At 42.7% G+C, this 12,039-nt stretch overlaps 1 protein-coding gene across 1 annotated transcript in view; it reads left to right on the top strand.

Annotated features, from left to right (window-relative positions):
* The window catches only part of TRIM66 (tripartite motif containing 66), a 127,682-nt gene that overhangs the window by 55,164 nt on the left and 60,479 nt on the right, over positions 1-12,039 (top strand). Inside the window, exons 5-8 of the mRNA XM_043972397.1 lie at positions 1,980-2,055; positions 3,336-3,439; positions 7,025-7,172; positions 11,851-11,983. Coding sequence (XP_043828332.1) covers positions 3,431-3,439; positions 7,025-7,172; positions 11,851-11,983 — 290 coding nt within the window. The 5' untranslated portion in view covers positions 1,980-2,055; positions 3,336-3,430. The remainder of the gene's footprint in view (positions 1-1,979; positions 2,056-3,335; positions 3,440-7,024; positions 7,173-11,850; positions 11,984-12,039) is intronic.

The raw sequence follows: 12,039 nt of genomic DNA, 5'->3' as shown, positions 1-12,039 counted from the left end.
TTCTCTCTCACATGGTACCTTTAGGAGAAGCCGTCTCCTGCTATTGCCATTGATGTGGACTGAAAGAAAATAACTGGTAGGGAGCACTGGAGGGGTCAGAGACAAATTAAACTAAGTCCAGTATTTATTAAGTGCCTATCTGTGTAAAAAAAAAAAACTGTGCCATGGGCTGTCTATGTAGATTCTTTGGGATTATCCATGTCTTTTCTCTTCTTAAATGTGGTTATTTGAAATTAAGTGGAGAAATAGTCTCCAGTGAGGATAGTTCATATTTATATAGCAATTTAAGATTTGCAGAACATTTTTCCACAACTCTATGAAGTAACAATAACAACAATAGTAAGGATAGCTAGCATTTATATAGCACTTTAAAGTTTATAATATAATATCTCATTCATAATATAATATCTAATATATGTTATGAATTATAATACAATATCTCATTTTTAATATAATATCTAATATATGTTATAAATTATAATACATCTCATTTATAATGTAATATATAATATATGTTATAAATTATAATATAATATCTCATTATATCCTCACAACAACCCTGGAAGATAGGTGCTATTACTATCCCCATTTATATGATGCATATGTTATTATTCCTATTTGCGGATGACGAAGCTGAGACTGAGAGAAGTTGTCTTTTTCAAGAGCAACGAAGCTAGAAAGTCTCAGACCACCCCTTTCTTTATCATACTGTAGCTGCCTCACATGCTAAGTTCAATGAAGAGGGTGGTTATCACCTCTCATCTCACCAGAGGCTTTTGGGAGTCTGAAGTATTACCATCTTTTTCCTAGCCATGCACATGGCTAGGTCTCATAGCAACTAATAGTGGCTGGTCTAGAGGAGGATCTCCGGAACCACGAGGAAGGATAGCTCCCTTATGATTCTACCTATGCTCAAGCACAATTCCCAAAGGAGGGGCAGAAGAGAGCAGGGAGGGTTTGGAATTGAGACTGTCTTAATTTTTAAAAAAATCTATACTTTGGTGAGTATGTGTACTTACAGATCCCGAGCCCTCTACACCTTAGCAGATTGTGCATCCTAACTTCCTGTAGTCACCCCAACTCTTCCCTTTGTGCCCAGGCTTCTAGTGAGGGGGTTTCTGCCCTTAACAGGACTGGTCCTCAGACAATAAATGGATAGTCCATTGCTGGGTCAGTGCTGCTTTCCAGCTTGGTTCGGGACCTCCCAAAGCTGGTGCCACACTACCAGAATGCCTTGGGGTAGCAACTTGGTAGAACTGAAAAAACTCTGAATTGCAAATTAGTGAAAATCAGAGGACTCCATTCAAATGCCAACTCTGCTACTTACTACTTGTGTGCCCTTGGACAAGTTACTCAGAACCTCTTGGCTTCAGTTTCTTATTCATCCAATGAGGGGTTGCTTAGGGCTTCACTTACCTCCTCAGTCAAATGAGGTGGTGACTTAGATAACCTCAAAGGTTTCTTCTATTTCTAAATCTGGCTCTAAAATCTACCAGCCTACAGTTGGACTTTGGGGAAGGAGGTAGCATCCAAGTGATTTAATTCTTTTTTTCCCCTTTCCCTCTGCTAATGAAGCTAAATTACTGAAAAGAGATCAAGAACTTCAAAGAAACTGTAAAAAGCTACTCACTAAAAAGATAGTAATTCATCTGTGTCAGAGTGAAAGAAAAAACTGCAGTGGCATGGTCTCCTCTTCTGCACATTCTCCCAGGCACTACCTACATGGGGATATCGCTGCCTGCTAACAGCAGGATGCCAAGTCAGTTTTCTGGTACTCAAAGGATAATTGAGAAGTGGGAAGATAATTTAGAATCCTCACAACCCCTCTCTACCTCAACATCTCTTCAAAATGTACAGACAAGAGAAGTGAAAAGAAATCACAGTTCTGGGGAAAGGCTTAGCAAGCTGGAAAATATTGATTGAAATGACATCATCTGTATATTTGTGTTACCCAGGCTTTCTCTGTTTCCTATTACCAGGGAGAGCTTGATAGAAATGACATTGGAGGTAATCTCTTGAAGAGAATAGTCAGAGAAGTTTGTCTTCCTTTACCAGGTAGGTTTCTTGCTGTTCCACGTGGGCTCAAAAGGGGTTTCTTTCCCTAAATTCATGGAGATACATTTGTGGTCATTCTTGACCCTTTCACTCACTGTAAAGTCTTCTTTGTCACATAAGCCATTGAGGGTCTGAAGTCCCTAGTGGCTATGACATAATATTTATCAAATGTTTTACAAACCTTCAAGTGTTATGTGAATGCTAGCTATTATTTGTAGCTGGAATTAAGGGATAAGGTGGGAAAAATTGTTGTTAACTGCCAGGACCAAATTCCCTTTCTGACTTTGTACCCAAATACAAGCTCCTGGTGTCTTACAACTTTGCATGGAGCTCTGGTATTTTTTAGATGCACAGACAGAAGTGTAGTGAGCCTGAGATATTCCCTCTGTTCCTTTTTTTTTGGTTGTTGTTGTTCCCTCTATTCCAAGATGATCAAGTAATTATTATTTATTGTATATTTGTTAATTAGTGTGAATCAATATCTGACTGCCTTTTGTTACCAGCACTTCCTAGAAGCACTGTGAATGAGTCCCTGTGATGCATCATAGCTCAGAGGCCATGAAAGTACCTCTGAAAATACTGCTGACCCTAACATTTCTGCTGGCCTGGCCTAAGGTGCCCTACTGACTCAACACAGAAAGAGGCAGTTTGCGGCGGGGGGCAGGGGGGGGAAGGGTGGCAATGTTAACCCTCAAAAAAGAAATCATTTGTGGATTTTTAGTCAGGCTCTTAGCTCAAAGTTCAAAGCATGGGAATGATACATCATCTTTCCAGGTTCTTCATACTCTACTTCAAACTCTTTGAGGAAAGGAATTAACCATGACCACTCTAAGAAGCAGTATGCTGTGGTGATAAAACCACTGGACTTCAGAAGACCTGGATTCAAATTCTGGTTCTCTTGTTTACCAGCTCTGTGACCTTGAACGAGTTCCTTTCCCTTTTGTGGGTCTTAGTTTCACCTGTAAAACAATGGGACTGAGACTAGATTTCCACTGTCCCTTTTTGGTCTAAACCCAGTGATCCTAAGTACAATTGAGTTGTGCTATTTTCTACCTAGGTGCTAGAGCTTTGCAGAAATTTTGTACAATGAAGTCACTCTGAATTTCCTTCCAAAGGCTGGCTTGTCACTATAGCTGAATAGTGCTGACCCTCCTTTGCCTTCCCAAAGGAGTAGCTGTTTGAACTCAGCTCCTAGGCCCAATATAGGAGAGCTCTGTGTTTTTGCCCTAATGGTGACCTGGTACACTGACTTGACTTTCTCTGTTCTTTCCCTTACTCAGGAATCACCTCCTGCCCCATCTACCTATGGACCTGCATTACCAGAGATGTAGCTGAACATTTCTTTCTCCAGAGTTTCTTTATTACATATTCCATAATGGCCAGGGTAAGTGGGGATCCAGGGGAAAATAATAAATCATCTCATGTAGACTGCATCTCCCAGTGGACACAGTCTTATTGTCTCTCATTTCATCTCACTTGGTTCTCCAAACAATTCTGAGAGGTTGGTAGGACCAACATTAGGGTACCCATCTGGGAGATGAGTACACTGATGTTCAGAATGATTCAGTAGTTTGCCTAAGGCCGCACAGCTAGGGAAAGGCAGAGCTGAGAGTCAAACCTATGTTTTCTGACCCTAAACCCTGTGCCCCATTGCCTATTCATCTACTTCAGAAAGTTTCTGGGACCCAATTCATCATGACTAAAGTCACTGAAACTAACCAAGGCATAACAGCCAAGTGACTAGTGAGCATATTCCCATAGTTGTCCAAGGGATAGTAATTGCATAGTCTGCCTTTGTACTTGGAGGTCCTTCGGGGACAATATTAAGGTGTTTCCTTTATTGCCCTGTCAATTCTTGTACCTAATTTGCTTTTCTCACTCATGAAATTTTCTTACTCAAGAATATTAGTGTTGGACTTTTGATTTCCCTCATGGAAGCTCATTTACCCATTTGCCCAAACCCACGACTCCATTCATATTGCTTGTCTCCACCAAATCTCCTTCTCCTGTTGTTGGTGGGACTATTAAATTTACCTGAAATACATTGACTAATATGTCTACTGCCCCATTTCTCACTATTGAGTTTCCTATTGTGGATTTACAGCCTCTTCACTTGTTTTCTTCTGTATGTTTATTAGATGCTCAGATAATGAAGCAATCATTTAGCAAGTAAGCTATTAAGAAATTCACATAGGCTGAAAGGCCCATGTTGCAAAGACACAATTTGGATAGGAGGGTTCTAAGTATTGGTAATAGGAGTCAATTATCAACTAACATTATTCAATAGTTACATAAAAATCATTAGCTTAAAAGAAAATAGATGGCCATGTGTCATCCACATAGGTTACACCGCCTATTTCTTTAAAACAACATAGGTCGATTTCATGGCTTGACAAATGGAAGTTTCACCATATGGGAAATAAGCCTCCTAGACTACTCTCTATGTCTAACTTGAACATCAGTCAGCTGGGTCTAAGAGGGACTCGATCCCTTGCCAATAGTCACACAGTGAATCATAATGATGATGATGGTGATAATAGCTAACAGCACTGTGCTAAATGCTTTACAATTTACACCTCCATTTTATAGATGAGGAAACTGAGGCAAATGGAGGTTAAGTGGCTTGTCTAGGGTCACACAGCTAGTGAGTGTCTGAGGCCAGATTTGAATTCAGGTCTTCCTGACTGCAGACCCAGTGCTCTATCCATTATATGTGTCAGAGGGAGAATTTAGCCTGTTTTCCAGGTAGAATATATCCATTGTTTTTCACTTCTCCAGTTTTGCTATCTAACCTTGGTCCTGAAAGATGTCCTTCATGGGGCTTCAGAGGCCTGGTCTTTTTTGGGCCCTGAGGATTATTCATATCCAAGGGGTGTGCATTTTCATTCCAGGAGTTAGTTGGATTGGATGAGAAAGCCAAGGGGTGGCAGGTTGGAAAATGAATGATGAAACACCTCCCTCCTCTCTCTATGATTATTTTGTACCTATGCTCCAAGTCTTCAGAGGGAGTCATCTGAAGTGGAATGGTGGCCATTGGTGAAATACACTTCTGTTCCAGCCCCTGGGGGCGCCACATTAAAACTCCCTTTTGTTGTGAGAGAGACCAAACATTCAGGCTTACCCTCTCCTGTGCTTTGCCTTTTGGTTGGTGACCATGTCCACTCATTACAGAAGTCAGGAGATTTTTACCAAGTTTCATCTGGAAAACAAATGGTTGATCTGAGAGGTGAGTAGAGCTGGTCAGCCAAGAAACCCTCAGGGCTGTTCTGGGAGGCACCTTGGCCCAGCACTGTAACCGGAACAACCCAAGTGAGGGAGGCCATAGCTCTTTTGTGCCGCGTGCTGGTGGTCTTGGATGCTCATGAGTACACTGAAGGAGTGTAAAGAGAGAAGAGTAAGGTGGACTAGATCAGAGCCTTGGGCAATACCCACAGTGATGAGGGAGGAGTAAGGAGCCGCATATAGATGATGAATGTCCCAAAAGAGAGTATCCAGCAGAGAGGGTTGTTAGCTGAGTCAAATGCAGCAGGTAGGGCAATTAGGATGGAGACTCAGTGAATAAAATCATTGGTAACTTTCGAGAAAGGAGTACTGTTAAGTGATGGGCTTGAAGTCAAATTGCAAAGGTGGAGAGAGAAGAGAGGAAATGGAGAGAGTCTATTGCCCCTCACCTCTGCTTTTTAGAATTCCTAGTTTCCTACAAGGCTCAGCTCAGAGACATCTACAAGAAGCCTTTCTTAATTCCCCAAGCTGCTGGTGCCTGTCTCCCTTTTATATATGTTTATATGTCTGTGTGTGTATATGCATATATATATATATGTGTATATGTGTGTATATGTGTGTATGTGTGTGATATCTATCTCTATCTATATAAAGAATGTAAGTTTGTTAAGGGACTGTTTGATTCCTGCCTTTTGTACTCCTAGCATGTCTCACAGTGCCTAATACATAGTAGGCACTTAATAAATGCTTCTTGATTGCTTGAGAAACAGCTCAGGGTAGAGGACAGAAAAGCTCTCAGTTAAGAAGCCCTGGTCCCTCCAACTGATGTGCTGCATGAGTGATCGAACCACCAAGCCTCTCATTGCTCCGGGTCGCTGACTCTCTAAGTCTTTGGGTCCCCTCCACAGGGTGCCCTGAAGTCTGGGGACAGAGAGCTCGCATCCTAATTAAATTGTGCACCCTAAAAGGATTGCACTGCTCTTTTTAAATGTCAGTTTCTGCTGCTGTCATAGTGGCACTTTTTATTTGTTGAATGAGTGATGAATGAATGAATCAAGGATGATTGCCCCAAACTTTGCTCAATTCTAGAAAAAAGTTGGTGTGTTTTGGTTTCTGTTGGTTGGGTTTGATTCCACCAGTTATACAGATCCTGAAGTGCATACACTCTCAGTGATATCTCTCCCAAGGCCCCAGGCGAAAGTGCCCACCATGCCCATACCTTCAGTGGCAGACCCCCAGCTACAAAGCCCGTTACGGACAATCATCATGCTATAGACGAAGGAATACAGCTGCTGCCCCATAGCTGCCCACAGACCCCCCCCCCCCCAGTGCTGGCTCCCCCACACTACCAGGCATGACATAGTCAGCCCATGAGCTCTGGACAGCTGCATGCCCCCCTCCCCCAAGCCCTTCTGTCAGAACCCCCGAAAGGCACCTGCCCCATGGCAACCACCTGCATGCTGAGCACAGGGAGGAAGCATCCACCTGCCTCCTGCCCCCCCCCACCAGGTCTCTTCTCACAGCGTGGTGCAGAGGAGCCCCAGACCCATCTCCGTGGGCTGAGAAGGCTCTTTGTTAATTAACGTGCTCCCAATTAGTAGAGGACTCAGCAGAACCAGCATTCGGTCTCTTAAGGAGGGAACCTTCTAGCTGCTCTTTGGAGACAGAGACTTGTAATTATGTGGACATTTAATTGCATTGCTTCCTTTCTTCTCCTCCCCAACCTCTCTCCTTCCACTTTGTTCAGAGCTGCTCCGAGTGCAAGGAGAAGAGACCGGCACACATTCTCTGTACCTACTGCAACCGATGGCTGTGCAGCTCTTGCACCGAGGAGCACCGGCATGCCAAGGACATGGCAGACCATTTTCTTTCTCTAGCCCAGAAGGGATCTTCAGGTACTAACGCTCAATCTGCTCCACTGCCCAGGCCTAGGGGGTACTGCCCTAGCAGATCTCAGGACCTTTCTTCTAGGATTTACTAGCATTTACTAGCTGGGCGATCCCTTGGTGCCTCAGTTTCCTCATCTGTACAATTTTGATAATAACAGTACCTACCTGACAGGGTCATTGTGAAGATCAAACGAGTTAACATATGTAAAGCACTTTGCAAACTTTAAGGCTCTATATAAATGCTTACTAATAATAACTCCTATTTATATAATACTTTAAAGTTTGCAAAGTACTTTTCACATTATTGTAGGTAGCATTAGACCCATTTTCCATATGAGCAAACTAGGGTTCTGAGAGGCTATCTGAGGCAGGATTTGGACCCTAATCCCAGGGCCAACACCATCATCACCACCGCACAGTGTTCTTAAATTTCCTAGAGGCGTGGCATGTCCTAGGAGCACCAGCAGGTAGTGTGGTCTAGGGCCTTCTCAGTGTGGCTAGGCCTTTCAGGAACCATTGAATGAAAGACATTCTTTTCCACTTCTCTAGAGTAAATGGCTCTTCTCATAGAGGGAAATGGGCTGTGGTTCTTTCCAAGTTTGCTAATTTAATGACTGTCCCTTGCTGGGCAACCCCTCCCCGAATCCCCTTGTTGGGGTGAGGCAATATCTCCTGAAAGATTAGTCTTAACAAATAGAGGTATGAAGTGCTGGTCTGGGGCTCACAGCCTCCCTTTCTTGAGAAGAGTTGGTGTTCTGTGTCAGCTCTATTAGAAATGTTGTACTTGAAGATGCAGCCCCCTTTCTTTTCTTGGACTTCTTGGATATACCCCTGAGGTTAATGGAGACTTTAAAAACTCTACAATGTTAGAACTGAGTGAGACCTTCCAAGAGGCAGTGCAAGTATAATGGAACAAACACTCTAAATTTGGAATCAGAGAACCACTACATGACCTTAGGCAAATCATTTGAATCTTTCCCAACTTCCTTTTCCTCCCTTGTAATCTGGGGGCAGTTTTGAGAATATAGAAAGGTAACATATGTGAAAGGACCTTTAAATGTCAGATATTATGACTATGAAGGAACCAGGGCCTCGGCAAATAATACAAGGTCTTGTAAGTAACAGTGGCAGGAGGTCAGCCCTGGTTGGAGATCACAGACTTAGAACTAGGATGGACTCCAGAGGTCATCTCCACCAGTGATGTAAACTTCAAACAAGCAGATCCCTGCTGGCCACACAGTGACCTAGAAAACCACAAATCAGCATTCTCTCTGTTTTATTATATTTTTATTTATTTTAAAAAACATTTTCTAATTACATTTTAATCTGACTCCACCACACTTGGGAGTTTTGCAGAGGGGGATTAGACATCTCTGACCAGCACCTTCATTTTAAAAATAAGGAAGCTGAAGCCAAGAGATGTTAAGTGACTTGTCCAAGGTCACACAGATAGCTGCACCACAGCTACTTGTGCAAGGTAACAGGCATTTTTTGCCCATTTCTAGGAGTGAGAATGGACACAACAGTGGCTGGTCACCTAAAATATTTGTCCTCTGGCTTGACATTATTGCAGTTTGCCTGGCCAGCTTAATCTTGGCTTTTACTTACTTTGTTGTTGTTTAGTTGTGTCCGACTCTACATGACTCCATGGAGTTTTCTTGGCAAAGATCCTGGAGCGTTTTGCCATTTCCTTCTCCAGTATGTCCCTGTTTTACAGATGAGGAACTGAGGTAGGGGTTAAGTGACTTGCCCAGGGTCACACAGCTTTTAAGTAAGTATCTGAGGCCTAATTTGAATATAGATCTTGCTGACTCCAGGCCGAGTGCTCTATCCACTTTACCACCTAGCTAGTTCTCCCCATATACCAGATAATAAACTATGTCCTGTGGAGATGATCCTTTTAGATTTTAAGCTCCTTGAAGAGAGGTGCTGCCATTTTCATTTCTATATCCCTCATTACCAGCATAGTGCCTGCACGCAGTGGGTGTTTAATAAATATTTGTTGAATTGAATTTGTTGTTGAACTCTTATCTTGATTCACAGGATGCACATGGGCTCATAGTAATTGCTTTTGAGCTCCCTGAGGATGAATGAAATGCCTAGTTACTCTTCTTGCCACAGGGAGGGCCCTGCTCTCTTCTGCCCCAGTGGGACCAAGTTCTAAACCTCCCAAATCTATCCTGATTTATGGGACTAGTTCTAGATGTGATCACTTGTGAAGGCATTGTCAGCTGCCCATGTGGTCAAATAAATGACCCCAGGGGTTCAAGAAAAGAGAGACTTTGGTGTCTACAGGAGCTCAGCTCAGCTCAACTAATTGGTGCCCTTGGGTTATCCTGGTTACAGATAGAGATGACTAAGCTATTGCTTTGGTCTTGGCAGGTAGTGTGGCTCTTGGAGAGGACAGAAATGGACATATTGTCTGCACAACAGTAGCATCCCCAGAGCTAAAAAGGACCTTAGAGAACATCTAATTCAGTCCCCATGCCGTGGTCCAGTTTAACTGCATAACAGACATGGCAGATGCAAGTAGCGAAATGTAGACCTGCCTGGAAGGTGGGCTAGGGGGCAACTAGCTGTGAAACGGCTTGCAGGAGGAGGAAGGAAGCACAGCTAAGATTTTGTGGTTTCCTTTTGCATCTTTGTCATGAAACTTCAGATACCAGTGTACAAGTTATAGAGGCTTCTCTGGTTTTCTTGTCTTAGGTGTTGGTGCACAGACCGCAGGATGAAGGCTTTTTTTTTTTTTTTCCCAATTTTCTGCCCCCAAAGAAAACATTTGTCTTTTCTCTCTCCACTGGCGTCTGTCTAGTCATTTCAAAAAAGAAGTGGGGTCATCTTTAAACAGCTGCTAGCTACCAGGTCCTCAGCATAGCAGTGGTGGCGTGAATGGGATATAGTAGGAAAGAAAGCTGGATTTGGAGTTAAATGACCTAGGTTTGAATATTGCCTTTGAGACATACTACTTGTGTGACCTTGGGCAAGTCACTTCCCCTTCATGCGCCTCAGTCTCCGTATTTGTAAAATAAGGGGATTGGATGAGGTGAACTCTATGGTTCCTTCCAGGTCTAAAGCCTAGACTATAGTGTGTTCCGGGTTCAGCCTCAATCTGAGGGCTGTGGGAAAAGAAGGAGAATATTGTGCTTCTGCCTACATTGTCATCCATAAATAGTAAGATCATTTCTCCTTTGAAAATTTCAGATGCAAATCATTAGGATTTGAATACAGCTTGGCCAGGCCCCCCCATGCTTGTTCACCTCAGGGCAGGGAACATTTGGTTCTCTTAATTCAGTATCTGGCACATTGTTATGGTTTCTTCAAGATTGTTTAATTCTTGTTCTAAAATTCCTTTTCATCCTGCTTTATAATTCCAGTGTCCTTTCCATTCCATCTCACTCGATCTGCATACCAATTCTGTTGTTGGTCAGATCATCCGTATTTTATAAACAGGGAAGCAGGGGCTCAGAGAGAAGTGCCTTGTGCAAGATAATCCAGGACTCTCTTTCTATGGCTCTCTTTCTCTTGCATTATCATTCTGTCAGAATAAGAGACACTTTACTCTCTATGCTTATGTGACATTGTTAGGGACAAGTAAGTGACCAGCTGCCATTTTCCGTTTGTCGTGGATGCTGTCCAGGCTGACCACCCGTGTTTTCCTCTTCTTGTATGTAGACGTATGTGCATACATGTGCATATTGTCTTTAGAATTAGAATGCAAGCTCCCTGAGAGCAGGATGCTGCTAATAAAACAGCATCCCTGTTTTGATTTTTGTCTTTGTATTCTGAAGACTTAGCAAAGTGCCTGGCACTATTATTAAATGCTTGCTGATTGATTAAGAAGAAAGTTTTTCCCTCATCAGCCTGAATGTTTGGTACATTATTTAAAATCCATAAAAATGATTATGTATTCTTTATTCTTTATTCATTCACCTGACTATTCAGTGTTTATCTTGTTGCTTGTCATTAGTGCTCCTGTTTCTTTTCCTCCTGACTTTTGTTGTAAACTGTTATATGAAATGTAAATAGGTTTCTAATAGGTACTTTGTGATTACTTCATTGGTTGTGTCTGGTGCTGTATTAGGAACTGTCCAAGATTTCAAAAACAGAAAACTCCTTTTTTTCAAGAGTTTGAATGCCCCCTGCAGTGACTTGATGGCCCCTAAGGTCTCTGCTTGGGACCTTAGAATGTCATTGCTTGGAAGGTGGGCTAACGTTTGTCAAAACTGTAAAAGTAAGCTGTAATTCATGGGCTTCTCCATAGCAGCAGGTGGAAACCTCAGGAAATCTTCATGGTTTCAGGCAGATTTTTTGCTTGAATTTTAGAGGATATTTTTCTCATTTTTTGGGAGTGAATGTTGTCTTTACTTATTTCGAGGCTCAGTTTGGCTTCTTCCTGACTGTACCTTTTCCATCCTGCCTTACAGTTTGACCCATTCTTCTTGTGTGTAGTATGCAGGGGTACTAACCATGTTTTCCAGGAGTAGGACCCATATTCCCTCTAGTTATTGCCTGAACTTCACTGTTCTAGTGCTGAAAGAGCTTCAGCCTCTCCTTTCTCTTCTCTTTGAAAGAAGATCTCTTCCCTCAAGCCCCAAGGCTCTGGGATGGCTTTGGCTGATTTTGTTCATCTCAGCAGAATGCAGGCTTACTGGATTAAGGCAGTTCTCCCATTCTTCTCTTGTAGGAATGGACAGTGTGCCCAGTGACTCTTCCTCGTACTGCCCATTGCATGGACAAGAGATTCTCAAGTTGTTCTGCGAGACGTGTGATGTCCTCACATGCCACAGCTGTCTGATGATTGACCACAAAGATCACAGGTATTGATGGGGGTGACTCTGGACTCAGACAATCACTCTCAGTTTTCTCATCATTA

The sequence above is a fragment of the Dromiciops gliroides genome, chromosome 6 (assembly GCF_019393635.1).
Source record: "Dromiciops gliroides isolate mDroGli1 chromosome 6, mDroGli1.pri, whole genome shotgun sequence".
Lineage (NCBI taxonomy): Eukaryota > Metazoa > Chordata > Mammalia > Microbiotheria > Microbiotheriidae > Dromiciops > Dromiciops gliroides.
Note: the sequence above shows the minus strand (reverse complement) of the source record. Positions and strands in the feature narration are given on the sequence as shown.